Source organism: Euprymna scolopes, chromosome 4 (genome assembly GCF_053919585.1).
Source record: "Euprymna scolopes isolate OS-2025 chromosome 4, ASM5391958v1, whole genome shotgun sequence".
In the NCBI taxonomy this organism is placed as follows: Eukaryota; Metazoa; Mollusca; class Cephalopoda; order Sepiida; family Sepiolidae; genus Euprymna; species Euprymna scolopes.
The window spans coordinates 141,488,863-141,505,274 of NC_136485.1; the positions used below are offsets into that span (position 1 = coordinate 141,488,863).

General features: G+C 36.0%; 1 protein-coding gene across 1 annotated transcript in view; it reads left to right on the forward strand.

The window, feature by feature from the left end:
• LOC145269557 (uncharacterized) overlaps positions 1-15,607 on the forward strand; it is a 98,552-nt gene extending 82,945 nt beyond the window's left edge. The window contains exon 2 of the mRNA XM_080125308.1: positions 13,563-15,607. Coding sequence (XP_079981434.1) covers positions 13,563-14,454 — 892 coding nt within the window. The 3' untranslated portion in view covers positions 14,455-15,607. The remainder of the gene's footprint in view (positions 1-13,562) is intronic.
• The last annotated feature ends 805 nt before the right edge of the window (positions 15,608-16,412 follow it).

Consider the following 16,412-nt stretch of genomic DNA (forward strand, 5'->3'; position numbering starts at 1 on the left):
GATTATTTCAGTTAGTCCACCAAGATCAAGTGATCACTTCCTGTGGTTAATACTTGATTTTTTTTTTTTCTTTTTTTTTTCTTTTTTTTTTCTTTTTTTTTTTTTTTTTACAAGATACAGACACATCCAAGTGTTTAAAGTCTCTCGTTACTTTTCAAATCTTCAGTAAGTAAATCCGTGAAGAACAATAATTTAATTTTTTTTTTCCTCCCATGAACCATTTAACGATATAATAGTCTGTTTTTCTTATGTTCTTTTATTGTTTATGCTCTATTCAAGTACGAAAATTCTTTTGGTCTGGTGGAGTATCCAGTTAAATGCTGTTACATGAAGTATCACCACTTAGAGAAGGTGTATGATTCCTTGTACATTTGTTTGAAAAAGGTAAAATTGGTAGCTAAGCTACATGTGCCAAACCTTGCCAGTTTTATTCCGCTTCTTCTACATGGAGATGCACTCGCCCTCTATCTTGAAATGAGTGATGGAGAACAAGAAAATGCAGAACAGATAGAAATCAGATTAGTGACTGCATTCACTGAAGGGCCTTTTTGAAGCCGACAAAAAAGCTATAAGTATTCAAGTGGACATGTGAATCAGTTGATGTTTATGACAATACAATCAAAAGATTGGATGGACTAGCTGGATACCTAGGGAGAGGATTGGATCATACAGTCAAACTTGCTTTTATAACGGCGTTCCCAGACGATGTATCTATTACAGTACAAAAGCTACCTTACTAACTACCTGACTAAAAGCTTTGCAGTTGGTATCAGTTTGCTGACGTAGAGAGAATGGACGTCGGCAAACTGATACCATCTGCAAAGCTTTTAGTCAGCAAAAGAGTTTGAGAGACTGGGATATTGTCAGCGAGTGCACAAAGTAATACGCTAAGGAATAAGGCTAAAAAAAGAATCAAGCCTCAGTGCTTTAGATGTCAAGGACCAAACCTGAAAAAAGATTGCACAGAAACACCTAGAGCTAGAGTAACGTGCTACAATTGTGAAAAGTTTGGCCATATTGCTAGGTATTGTCCTCAGATTCATGGAAAACGGGCAAGAGGGAGCTTCTGCACCACAAGCTACTCCGATAACAGAATGAGGGCACAATACGGGCCTCTTCCTATAAGAGAAGTGGTGGTGGATGATTCTGTAATGACCACACTTGTCAATACTGGGTGCACCACCACCTTTAATTAACTCAAAACTCATGAGTGGATATGGTAGGAGTGGCACAGTGAAGCAGTTGATGGAAGGGACATAGAATGTAAAGGACAAGGCAAGTGGAGATAAAAGTATGTGGGGTACGAGAAAAAGTGGCGGTGATCTTGATGAATCACATCATTGACAGGATTGAAATCATAATTGCAATGGACGTAATCAATGAGATGGGAAATGTGACTATAAAGAAAGCTGAGGTAAAGTTTGGAAATGTACAAAATGTGCCGCAGCTGCTCATCAGCTGAATGTTTGCAAAATTGAGAATAAAGACTTTGAAGCAAATTTTGATGAAAAGAAATGGACAGGAAGATGGAAGGGAAAGCCTCAGTGTTATAGTGCAGTATTATAAGAATTTCCTGGAAAGTGAGAAAAATTTAGAATTTGAGAAAGAGGTGATAAGATGGATATCGGACGGTATTCTTTTATCATGGAAAGAAGAAAGAAAAGGTGTGTTACCATTGATGGCAGTGTTTCAGGCTACAAAAGGGAAAGTTAGACCAGTTTTAGACTTTCCTAAGTTGAACCATTTTGTAGTGTGTCATAGCGACATAATAGATGTGTGTGATGAGAAAATGGAGACGGTTGGTGTGAGGAACCGCCATTGTGGACCTTAAGTCTGCTTACCTGCAGCTACATGTGGCGAAGGAAGTATGGCAGTACTAACTGGTCTGTTATAAAGGAAAAACATATTGCCTAACATGGTTAGGATTCAAACTTAATGTTGCACTGAAGATTATGGCAGCCATTTTAAATACGGTATTAAAGAAAGGAAGTAAAATGAAAGAGGCCACCGATTTATACATCAATGATATAATGGTGAATGTAACAGAGTATCGACAAAAGAAGTGCAACATTTGAAAGGATTTGGGATAGCAGCTAAATCGCCAGAATCCATGGATGGAGGGGTGGCATTGGACCTTAAGCTTATAAAAAATAGGATGGGAGCGCTGATATTCAGCAGAGGCAATGGGATCCCAAAGATGGGAGGAGAAATTAATAGGCAGGAGTTATTTTCTATCTGTGGGATATTGTTGGGGCACTATCCAATTGCTGGATGGCTGCGATTGGCATGCAGTTATGTGAAAAGAAGAACAAGTGGAGTAGACTGGGAGGGCAAGGGTGATTGCAAAACCGTCAGTGATGCAGGAAATTCTAGCTGAGGTAAAAAAAAAAAAGAGGACCCTGTTATTGGAGCTTGGCACATACCTGAAATGTGCATAGGAGTGGTGTGGTGCGATGCAAGCACTATTGCAACAGGTGTGGTTGTGGAGATTGACTGTATGGTGGCAGAAGATGCAACATGATTGAGGAAAAATAATGATTATAATCATATTAACATGGCTGAATTATATGCTGTTCTAAAGGGCATCAATTTAGCTATAAAATGGGGACTGAGAGATATCAAAATAAGAACCGATTCAGTGATTGTTCTCAGTTGGATGAACTCTACAGTGGAGGAAAGTGGAAGAATACGATCAAAAGGTGCTGGAGAAATGATTGTAAAGTAGTGATTAGGAATGCTTCGAGAGTTAATCTGAATTTGAACTGTCAATAAAAGAAGTGTTTGAGCCTTCAGAGAGAAACAAGGCAGATTTGCTAACACAGATGAAAAAAAACAGTAGTTAGTTGAGAAAGAAGAGGCACCCAATATGCTGTCTAGGAATTGGTGAACTGGAAGAGTTGCATGCACCACATGGGGTTGGAAAGAACATATTTGGTGCAGAAAGTTGATCCCCATATAAAACGGGAAGAAATTTAGAATGTAGTTAAGAACTGTGTTCGGTATCAATCGATCGATCCCACCCCAAATATACATAATCCTAGGAAAATTGGAGTTTTGAAGAATTGGACAAGATTAGCTATTGACATAACACACTATCGTGGAGGAGCGTACTTGTCAGTGATTGAATGTGGACCAAGTAGACTGATGATATGGAGTGAATTACATGCGGAATCTGTGTCTGCATAATTGCAGCCGAATTAGAAAAGGTGATGCTTTAATGCGGTCCAGTAAAGGAGATAATGAATAATGGCACTGCTTTTTGCTTAGAAATCTTCCAGACTATGCTAAAAACAATGAAAGATAAGTTATTACAAGGCAGTCTATAGACCTGGAGGTAATGGAATAATAGTGGCATCATCAGACAGTGAAAGCAATAGCCGAGAGAGGAAGGATATCATCTGAAGAAGCCACATTCTGGTACAACATGGCCCCTAAGGTCGGACAGAAAGAGGACACAGTGTCAGATAAATTTTTAATTATGAATAGAGGCACCCAAGACATATGTCCCCAGAAATTGATGAGCAAGGACCAATCAGAATTCAAATAGAAGAGGTTTGGGTGAAACCTGATGCACTGGGGAATTGGGGTGTTTATGGGGGAGTGCAATCTCCTAACAACTTTAGTGTCGATGGAATACCACACCATATTTTAGACTTAAGCCACTTGGTCCATGTAGATGATGATATTGTTGCTGAGTCAGAGAGTAGGTGAACCGATGCCGATGCAAAGACCACAGAGAGAATGCAATGTGTCTATCTGAGTATGGGAGTATGTAATGTGAAGTGATTTTTTTAATGATCATGGGGGCGTGTAGTCTAAGACGTAATTAAAAAAATAATAATACAAACCAGTGGCAAGGAGTGAACCTGAGATTTTTCGGTTGCAGATCAGGAGTCTGCCAATGGACTAGATCCATCTTGCTTACAGCAACGGTTGGGTTTTGCTTGATGCCTATAGAAAACAAGCCAGTAGGTCATTCAGTATCAGTTGAGGAGGATTGTTTTGGTCGCGTGTTGCTACGTTCGTTGCTGCGTTCATGCTTGAGATCGCATTGTATCAATTCGATGGTGTTGCTCGGGATTGTGTTTTGACATGCGAGTTCTGTCGAGTGTGTGTTGGACTTTCAAAATACCAACGTATTTAAGCACGGAGAAGAAGCCAATAAACATCAAGAGAAAAACTGAAAATGATCAAGTTTAAATGAGTGGTCAGGTTTTTGAATCATAACAAGTAATCTGTGGTAGTGACTGTAGAGTTATCTGTCTGTTTCTCTCTTTAGTAGAAGCATAGGTGGAGCAACAAACTACATACTATGCCAGTCTTTCTCTTCATTATAATAGTTGTGTATGTAGATTTATATGCTTTTATCTTTATAGAAGTAGTTGCAGTAAGGAAAAAAATAGGACATTTTATTTTTCTGGACTCTCAGAATCTCTTTTCTAGTTTTTTTTATGGTATACATATTTTTATATTATCTGCTACACTCAGTCAGCTGAGAAGGAAGAACGCCAAAACATCTGCTCCCTTCACTTCTTTAAACTCTAAGAGGTCGTCTCTAACTACTATCTACTATATTCTTCATGTTTTTTCCTTGACACATTAACTTAATTTCTTAATAATTTTTAAGGAGACATTTTATTTTTATTTGATCTACTTGTGCTCAATTTTGCTGCATTTATTGCTGCTGATTTAATATTGAACTAGCAGAACCTGTGGAAATTCCACAGGGGACTGATTAACATGTAATATATTGATGTTGGCATTTTGTAGATATTTAGCGTAAATGAAGACGTTCTGATATTGTAGCTATTTTGTTAAAACTGCAAAAGTATTCAAGCTAGCAGGGATGCCGTAAAATATGTTTAAATATGATATTTTAATTCTTGAAGATTTTGTATTTATTATTATAGAGTTAATGTTCTATCGATTTTTATATATTATAAAGTTGTGATTTAAAAAATAAAAAAAATATATCTATATGATTTGGGTTCATCAGCTTGAATCAAAACCGAATTCCAGACATATATATAGTGAATAAATGAAAGAAGACTATATTCCAAAATTCATGATGTTGACCATCTTATAATTTATTCCTTTAATTCAGTTGAAATTTACAATTCTTGACAGTATCTGTTTCATAGCACAGAATCAATCACTTAATTATTATATCAATCAGTGAATCTATTATGCCTTTAACTCATCGGAAAAAAATAGCAACAATCAATCCATCAAAAGGAAATAAAGTGCGATTTGACATAATTAAAATCCGAAAATTGAAAGAGAAGCTGTAAATACCTTATATGTTTCCATTACACCATTTTGAATATATATATATATATATATATATATATAATATATATATATATATATATATATATAATATATATATATATATATATATATATATATATATATAAACTTTAGTTCCTTCAGCTATAATCGAAACTGAAACCAAAACTTATGAAGAATCCTTGGTAAAATTATTTATTACAAGAACTGGAAGTACATAACAATTAAATGACTCGGATGTAAACATGACACAGAAAATAACACACGCTATCATATTAATATATAGATTAAGCCAGTGTTCAGGAGAGCTAGAGAAGTGTAGAAACGGGAAAAAGGTTTGATTTTCATAACTGAATGTCTGTTATTTGAAAGTATTTTCCGATATTGTGTGTTTTTTTTTTTTTTAAATTCAATTTCCTAAATTTTGTTCCATCTTTATGTATTGAAAGAAAAATCGATAGTTTGATTGCGGAAATGTACTGGCAAGTTACCATGATTTTTATCAAACCAATCATAGTTTTTTTATTTAGTTTATTTATTATTATTTTTTTTTTTTTTTACTTTTGGTCGATTCCATAAAAATGTAAATAACAGTAATTTGTTTAAAATTTAATAGATTGTCTGCTTTTCTCACAGCAACATTTTTTTTTTTCATAAGATTTTCTGGCAACTCTTGCTTCCATAGTGATGATGTAATTTGTTTTTCTTCCTTTAATTTTTTTGTTGTGATGTATTATTATTATTATTTTTTTTTTTTAACATAGGTTACCACTCAAACCTCAAAAACACTCGAGTTCTAGGGTTTATGAGATAGCATGATTGTCAGTTAAAAGAAGAAGTATATTATGGGAGTATTACTCGTCTCTAGCTATGCAAAGAAGATCATATCAAGGTTTATTTCAAGAAAGATCAAGAGTATGATAAAAAAAAAAATAGACTGCGCTGGTAAAGGTTGAGACTAGTATAGTGCATCTGACAGCTAGAAAACTAGCACAGGACTGTATTAGGTGGTGGAATTTTGTTTTCAAGCATGTGGTGAAGCAATCTGAAATATTGTTATGTCAAGTAAAGTACTTATGTGGATAGTTCATGACAAGTACTTGAAGAAAAGTGTGTTGTGATCCGTGAATGTGTTTCACAGATGGAAAGCTCAGAGAAGCTGTGTCCATGGAAATGCTAATGACAATGAAAACTTTCAAGAAAAAAAAAAAAAAAAAAAAACTGGTGCTACCTGATCAGGTTGTGTGAAGATATTGGCTTCCTGAGACGAAATCGCCTCACATTGGTGCTTTTTGTTTTTCTACTTCCTTTTGCAAAACCAAAAACAAAACAATCCTCCTTTTCTCTTTTTTTCCTTCTTCCCATTTCCTCTTTCTCTTTCTATCTCCCCCCACTTCCTTGCTGTATCGTTCCAACAATTTCTGAAAGGCCCCGTGGAAGTCCTTTGTCATAGCCTCTTTCATCTTCTCGATTATCTCATAACGACGGCCTCTAGGGGTTTCCTTGAGTTTAGGGAATAACCAAAAGTCACAGGGAGCAAGGTCTGGACTATAGGGAGAGTGAGGAACTGTCTTGATGCCCGTCTTGGTCAAGTAGTCTGTGACAAGGTTGGAGTTGTGAACTGATGCATTCACGCAAATCTTCCACATCTTTAGTTCCTTATAAATAATTGTGTGTACAGTTCCCACACTGACATCAAACTGTGCACTTATTGTCTCTATAGACATACGATGGGCCTTATCCATGAAATTCTTTATTTGGCCAATCAGCTCTGATGTTCTGACTTCTTACTGCTCTCAGATCTTTTATCATCCCTCACAGACTCCTTACCTTCCTTGAATCTCTTATGCCACTCAAAATCTGATGCTCCAAAACCAGTCTGAAGCATTCCATACGTTTCTGTGGCATTTTTTCAAGTTTCAAACAGAATTTTATTGCATATTATTCTTTTAAAGTGTCCTAACATCCAGATTGCATTTTGAAATTCACAAGCTGTGACAATCAGGCTTTAGTAGGGTGTATTCCAATTCCTGCTGTAGCTGTTCATTCGAACCTGAAATCATAAAAATTTGTCAGTCATCTCATAAAATGTATAGCAATAACACACTGAACTTTCAATAGTCTATGACAATTTTAATTAGTTTGTACAAAAAAGTCTGGAAACTTATTGAAGGTACCTCATATACATGCTATGAAAATATATGGTAATTGAGCTATAATGCATTTCAGCCCGATGATTCACTAAGGGGATGAAATGTGAAAGATTCTGTGTAGCTTAATTGCCACATATCTTCATAACTTATCTAGCTCTACCCATGTATTGAGCACTGAAGTAAAGAACACTGAAAATTTATGCATTTTATATGAATGCATGAAATAATTTTCTCTACTAAATAATGAAAGCCTTTGTCATGCAATATTAGGGAAAATAAAATGGGACAAAAAATGAACAAAAACCAAATATACCACAAAAAAAGAAAACCCCTACCAACAAGCTTGAAGGAAAAATCGATATTTTGTCTGTAGTTTATTGTAAACATATTGATTATCAACATAATGCTTATTATATTAAACAAACTTGATCATCCCTAAGGGTTTTCTTTTTCATATATTTTAATCATTTGATCAGAATAATCACGTTTGACACGCCGGTTCCCATCAGATCACCAAAGTTAAGCAATGATGAGCCTGACCAGTACTAGATGGGTGACAAAGATTTCCAGGTGCTGTATGTACTCTCTGCTTTTCTCGGCATTGTTTCCAGTCGTCCTGGTCTTTTTTTTTTGCGACTGGACTCAGACAGTGCCGATTCAGGAGAGGTGTTGTTGGAGATTGCACAACCCTTGCCACACAATTACATGTGCAGCTGTCCCTACAGGGGGTATCCTTTGTCTTTCAAGACTGAATGGAGGCATCGAATCATTTAAAAAATATTATGCTAAAATATTCTTTAGTTTTGGGATTGAGTTTTGTTTGAAAAAAATCCATTTTAATTGCTTGAATAAGCCTTAATTTACAATTAACTTTCGAAGTGACCTACCTCTAAGTTTCTGTTGATCACCTTCCTCCTCTATCACTTAATGTCGTGTGACACTTTCCTCTCTTATTTTATATCGTTTCTATTACTTGTGTGTCTGTTACACACTCTGTTCATTAACAGTGAAATATAAGAAAGGAAACAATACAAGATGGGAACAGTCCATTGTATACAAAATGGAATAACCCAACAAGTAATATTAATATTTAACCGATAGTCGAGAGAGAGAGAGAGAGAGAGAGAGAGAGAGAGAGAGAGAGAGAGAGAGAGTGAGAGTGGCTAGTCTGGGATATTTAAATTTTGCAAATATTTAACTGGCTTTTTTCATATTCAAACAAGTGGTCACTTTTTCTAGTGCACACACGCATACAAGCATGTGTGTGTGGTGCACAACTGTTTTGCTATATCACAGCTCTTCAGTGTGGCTAAACCAGCATCTATCCCAAGTCAGGGATTGAACATATAATCATCTAGTTGACAGTGACTCTAATCATTAGGCACAGGACATGCAGCGTTAGTAATAATGTCTATGATAGACATTGATCACTACATGACAGTGTTTATTTAAAAAAAGCTTTGCATTATGCTAAAATGATATAAAAAAAACAATGCTCAACTTATGCATTGTTTTATAGACATTACTGAAATTTTTAAATAGATTTTCATTAGAAGAGTTATAACAGTTCTAAAGAAAAAAGTGTGGATTTACTGATATTGATGTTAAATTAATATGATAGTGTGTGTGTTATTTTGTGTGACACGCTTACATCTTTTTCCTTCTTTAATTGTCATGACCTTCCATTTGTAATAAATAAGTATACCAAAAATTCTTCATAAGTTTTGGTTTTATTTTCGATTATAGCTGAAGGAACTCAAGTAATATATATATATATATATATTATTTATAAATTTTGGTTTTGATTTAAGCTGATGCACCCAAATCATATGGCTATAGTTTTTTTTTATTTTTGAAATCACAATTTTATAATATATAAGAATCGATAAAAAATTGAATATAATATATACGAAATCTGCATAAATTAAAATATCATATTTAAGCATGTTTTATGACTGGGCTACGCTGAGCATCCCTACTGGCTTTGATGAACACTTTTGCAGTTTTAACAAAAGAGCTACAATAATATAAGGGCATTTCCATTTACACTGAACATCCACAGAATGCCAACATCAATATATTTCATAGGAAAGAGTTTGCTGTGGAATTTCCACAGCTCATGCTAGTTGAAGTGTAATATAAGAAACAAGATACCAAAAATAGAAAGAGAAATATCGTTTGGTTCATCACTAATATACATCATCAACGCTCTGATCCCCATCTGGCATCAATTGAAATGGATGGCTCTCATCTAGGGGAGGCTCCATGTTTTGATAAGCTTCTGGGATTGACCTTTAGTCATGACCTGAAATGGAGCACGTACATACAGGTCTGTTGCCAAGGTCACTGGAAAAATGGTAGGATCCTTCTATCGCTCCAGAAGATATCTTACTACTGATGCAATTCTCTATCTACATAAAAGCCAAGTACGTCCAAGGATGGTGTACTGCTGCCACATCTGGGCAGGAGCTGCTAAAAACAGCCTATCCCGCCTTGACAGAGTACAAAATAGACTTTGTGGCTTAGTGGGGGATACCCTTTTCCCTTCCCTGCAACCTCTCTCCCACAGAAGAGACATTGCGAGCCTGTCTTTGTTTTCTCGTTATTTCCATGGCAACTGCTCGCCTGAGCTCCAATCTCTGCCCCCCCCCCGCCAATCTTTCACGAAAAACACCCATCTAGCTGAAACCACTGTCAAAAATTTTCCCCATTCTTTATCTGTGCCTAAATCAAAACGTAGATTCCATGAAGAAAGCATCTTTCTTAGAAGTGCACGCCTGTGGAACTCTGTTCCGTTTGCCTGTTTCCCACCTGACTACAACTTGGATGTCTTCAAGTCCAACATAAACAAATTCCTGATAAACTGGCCTCCTTAAGGTACTTTATCAAATCTCCATTACTAACGATTACTACGATATTATCCCATTGATTATTGTACACGCAATAACCCTTATCCCCGAATGGCTTCCGGGCCTTGATAAGTCGTGACTACCATCTAAAAAGAAAAAAGCTGATGCTGAAAACTTAACTGGGTAAGAAATTATTAAACCGTTTTGAAAATCATTTCCCATAACTAGTCCTCTATATAAAATGTTTAATGCAAATTATTTAAAACTGTTTTGTAGTTGCTGCAAGTATTTAGATGTGATCGTTAAAGTTTACAGCAATGAAATATTACATCACTGTGATAAATGCAAAACATGGGCTCTTAATAATGTTGTGGTAAAAAGCTTAAGCTTTGCACAGTGCAAAAATGGAACACATTATGCTTGGTATCTGTTTAGGGGTACCCATCACATCAACCGCAGAGACTTCGTGGGTAGATTGCATGGTATTAAAAAAAAAAAAATGTTAGGGCTGGCAAACTTTCAGAACCTTGCGGCAGAGCTGGAGACAGTAGAGCAGTCATGCGCGCAGCTTGAAAGTGCACGCTAGATAAAACAAATTGGAAATTGTCCGTCAGAGTTTGACAAATGCTTTAAAGACTTTGCTTCACTCGCATTGAAAATTGCAACCTAAACTTTTCTGGAGTGAGGGACGAGGTTCTAACACTATAAGCCAACATTCGGCTGATACAGAGCTCATGGACAATTATGGAATTTGCTCACGGAGAACCCCAACATCAGTAAATGTGCTACCTTCTTGACTGCATTATTTGGGTGTACTTGTTTATGTGAGTCAGCCTTTTCCCACATGAAGATCATTAAGAATAAATAACACTCCACCATGACTGATGAGCATCTGTAAGTTTGCTTGGGGCTGGCTATTAGCAGCTACTGTTGGGACTATAGATCCCTGACTGATTCCGTCGAATGCAAGTAATCAGAGTAAGGTAATGACAAAAAATGTAAAGAGCTGCATTCTGCAATATGGGTTGATGCAGTAATGCAATGTTCACCTGTATATACTGTACATATAAAAAAATTTTTTTAAATATTTTTTTTTTTTTTTTTACACAGTGATCACCACTTATCAAGGCCCGGAAGCCACTCAGGGATAAGGGTTATTGCAAGTACATTACGTTAGTGTGGAGATTTGATGAAGTGTTTACTTAAGGGGGCGGTTCATTAGGAATTTGTTAACATTGGACTTGAAGACATCCAAGTTGTAGTCCGGCAGGAAGCAGGCAGACGGAAGAGAGTTCCACAGGCGTGCAGTTCTAAGAAAGAAGCTTTGTTCATGGAATCCGCGTTTTGATTTAGGCACATATATAGAGTGGGGGAAATTTTTCACAGTGGATTCAGCTAGACGGGTGCCTTTCGTGAAAGACTGGCGAGGGGGGGGGGGACCAGAGACTGGAGTTCAGACTAGCACCTGCCATGGAAATAACGATAAAACAAGGATAGGCTCGCAACGTCTCTTCTGTGGGAGAGAGGTTGCAGGGTAGAGAAAAGGGCATCCCCCACTAAGCCACGAAGTCTATTTTGTACTCTGTCAAGGCAGGATAGGCTGTTTTTAGCAGCTCCTGGCCAGATATGGCAACAGTATTCCATCCTTGGACGTACTTGGCTTTTATATAGATAGAGAATTGCATCAGTAGTGAGATATCTTCTGGAGCGGTATAAATGTGTTTTGCATTTTTAAATCATTTTTAGACGTAGTCATGTCATAAGTAACTCTCATGCTGAAAAAGTGTGTGCAGTCCTGGTTTACATGATAGAAAAAGAAACCCCTGGATCAGAAGCAAACTGGAGTAAATGAAATAACCAGTATACTGATGGGCAGATCAGATATAGGGGTAACAGGTGGACATATAGAGTGATAGAATGATCTCTGAGGCAATAGAAAATATATAAATGAAGGTAAAAAATCCGATGTATAGACGATCTCAATACCCAACTAGGTCCTATTTTGGTCACACTTAACTAGGGATAAAACAAATTGGAAAGAAACCAGAAAGTTCCTCCTCCAGGAATCATACAAAAGAAAAACATTTGATTATGTTTCTGAATTTTTGAGATAAAGATTGATTATTCATATTATTCGACTTATTCAGACTACTGTTCTCATCTGGTGTTATTTTCACAATGTTTCAGCTATGGAACTGCTGATCTTCAAGTGTATCTTGTCAAATTCTGGAATTCTTCTGCCAAGCTCTGGAATTTTTCTGCCAAACTTGGGAATCTGAATGGAATTTCACCTGCAAGAACCTGTGGTATAATGAATAAAGTACTTGGTTAAATACAATTGTAATTAACTCTCTTCTGGAAGTTGAAGGTTGAATCCTCAGTGTGGATGATACTCAGAATGCAATTGTAAATGACTTAGGACTTTTATCTGCTCATGACTGACAGAACAAGAACATGCCAACCTCATTAGATTAAATAAAAAGTTCCATTCAAAATTTGAAATACAGAAACCTGAGGCCCTGTTGGTGGGGCATTAGAATACGCCTGCAGAGGGTAAAAGTCCCTCGATGGGGGTCCTGGATATGACCTTAAACTATATCCAGTGGTGAGGCCCCAGCTTGTGGCTTTGGGGAGTGTGGAGCCACCCTTTAATTACCATTGCTCCTCGGTCCACTCTGACCCGAAGTGGTAGTACCTGTTAGGGTCCCAACTATGGGGTTTATTTTTTTAATTTTTTTTTTTTTTTTACACAGTGGTCACCACTTATCAAGGCCCGGAAACCACTCAGGGATAAGGGTTATTGCAACCGATGTGAAAACAACAAATATATTCTATTAAAAAATTTTTCTTCAAAATCTTTGGATTCGGCATTAAATAACCAAAAAAGGGTTGATATGCCGTAAAACAAAAACAACCAACCAACAGAAACCTGAATTCAACAGAAAGATTACAGAGTTTGACAAGGTACATCTGAAGAAGATCGGAGGTTAAATTAGCCGGAATGTTAAAATAACATTCAAGATAAGATCAGTAGTAAAAAAAAAAAAAAAGATATGAACCCTGATTAAAGAGAAGGATGGAAATTTTTTTTTTATTATTCTAAATTTTATAAAAATATGTCCAGTAATTTTTTTTCTATAGATATGTTCATCTTTATGTATCAAGTGTGCTTATATATGCTTTGTGTTTTTATAGAATATTAAAATTTAATACATTGAGGAAAATAAATGCCAACTGAAAATTTCATTAAAATTTTATTTTGTTTTTGCAGGATTTCTGTTGGCTTGATGGCACGTATCGTGAACTTTGATCGTGATGGCCAAATACTTCAGGCTATTTCCAGCAATAACCTCTGTACAGTTCGTCGCCTGATCAGCAGTGGTATTAGTGTGAACTCGGTCCTTCACAACCCTGATCGTAGAGACAGCACCACCATCCTAGCCGAGGCAGCTTATGCGGGCAGCTTGGACATTGTCAAGTACCTCGTGAAGGCTGGAGCTCTTATTAACCACAAGGATCCTTGCTTTGGGCGCACCCCTCTTCATTGGGCATGTATGGGTCGGAAAACAGAGATAGCAGTCTATCTCATTGAAAAGGGAGCAAATGTTAATTGTGTGGACCGTGACAATGTGACTCCAATAATCTTTGCTGCAATGGGAGGCTGTGACGAGATTGTGACTAGATTGATTGAGAACGGTGCCAATCCACACATGGTGGATCGGCTCCGGTCGTCAGCTCTTCATTATGCCACATTCCACAGTTATTCAGCAGTTGTGTCTAGGTTAATAGAAGTTGGGTGCATCCCTAGCAACAGAGTTATATTTGGACAGGGCACACCTATGGCGAATCTCATGCACAATAAAGACTATGTAAACTGTCACCTCTTGTTGGAGAGCGGCTACGACCTCAAGAATGAGGATTACCTTTATAAACATCTGGAAATGTTTCCCTCTTCCAAACCAGCTTCCGAGAAATCCAAAGGAAATGTGACTGATATTGTTTCTCAGATGGACTACATTGTGCGATGGCTGAGAACGCCTCGTTCTTTACAGTGCTACTGTCGGACAGTCATTCGAAATAGTATGCAAGGGAGTTACTTGCAAAAGAGAGTTGCTTCTCTTCCAATTCCAGCTCAGCTGAAACATTATCTATTGTTCTTATAGTATTAACTCTCTGTAGATAATAATGAATCTGTGATTTCTTTTCGAGCTTGTGTATTCTAATTGCATACCAAAAAAAAAATGAATTTTGAGTAAAAACACAATTACATGTGTTGAAATTAGTAAAAATTCCAAAGAATGATTGAGTAGAAAAATAAATAAATAAAAAATAAAATTGATTGAATAAGTTTTGTCGGTTTAATCTACTATGGTGAATTCCATATGACAAACAGACTTAGCTCCCTTGTTTTTATATAACTTTCAGTATTTCATATTCGAAAATGGCAGATCAGTAATAACTATGTTTTCTAGCAGATCTACTTAATTTTTTTTTTTTGTAGTTTTTGGAATTTTTACTAATTTTGACACGACACTTAATGTTTTTTTTTTGTGCTTCTACAGAATTGGGACAGGATTTTGTAGCTAATAAATGAGGTTTTCAGATAAAAAACAATGGTTTCAACTGATTTTTTTGTCAACTCTAATAAGTTACAATGGTAGCTTCCAAATTATGCAGTCAGCATTACCCAAATATTACTGAATTATTAAACAAAACAACTTTAACCGTGTTAACAGGTGAAAATTTTCTGGCATCTTGTTTTAAACCAAAACGGAAAATTACCTCCCTTTTGAATTCTCCTGTTTTTTTTTTTTTTTTTTTTTTTTGATCATTTTCATCAAGTTCTATTTTTCATTTTCTTTAAAATATAATTTTCTACCTTATCGACTTTCATAATATTTGGATATAATCATCTTAAAAATATGAGCAATATGTAGATACCATTGTTTTTATGTGAAATTCAGTTTTACGATTTTCGAAATTTTGTTCCAATGGTGTAGGAGTACCATATTTAAAAAAATTTTTTTTTTATTTTACTTAAAATGCATTTTTATATTATTATTATTATTTTTTTTTTAGGTATCTAATTATAATGCACAAGCACCTTTCTTTTCTAAAATGCACTAGACATCTTTGTTTTTATATTTATTTATCAAGAGGAACTTGAAGCCATTGGAGTGATTTAATTGCAAAATGAAGTGATTTGCTCAGTCTTATTTGAAGAATATTGAAAACAAGCTGGAATTGAAACTTTTGCAAGACATTGTTGAATGATGTATGTATTGAAGTTATAATACAAATCTATTTCAAACTAAATATGTGTTTTGGCTTAATTAAAAGATCAACTTATTTAATACTTATATGGGTTCCTTTCACGTCTGTATACGACAGCTTCGTATTCGTACAGAAACTTTTCACAAAGGAAGGCCAGAAAGAACTTTTTGTCTTCATCACTACCAAATGCCTTGCGATAGGACAAAGAGAATTATCTTAGCCAATCAAATGAGCTATTTTAAAAGACAAAGAAGGATACTTATTAATACAGGAGGTAATCTATTTTTGAAGACAAGGAAAGAAACACAAGGACTGCCCAGGTATTTTTTGCAGGTAAAAGTGCTTCTCCTGGGGGGTGCTGGCTTTTTAATCTCACTTTCCTGACCCTTGTCTAATATTCTTGCAATGGGAGAGAGATAAATATGTTCAGGAATCTGTTTGTCGACACTGTTTTTCTTCATACTACTTTCCTGAACACATTCATCTGCTCACATCATGCCTTAGTATATAAGTTCATCGCCAACCATATCATTAGTCCCTTGATTTATCAGAGATTGACCTATGTTTTCAGTGGCATCCGTTCGTGCATCCGTAGTCTGGACGATTGCCAGATAAGCATCCACTAGTTTTTCCTGAAATTTTGCCACAAATTGTATTTCATTAAATAGATGTGCACAGTAAATAAAAACTTTTTTGCGAAATTTCCCGTTGCGTCCCAGGGGCTCAAAGAGGTAAAAATGCCCAAAAATGGCCAAAAAACGACACTTTGAACCCATAGCATTTGATCCATCCATTAGATTTTCATGAAACCTGGCCAAAATGTGGAGGCCATTGTTCTTAATATAAA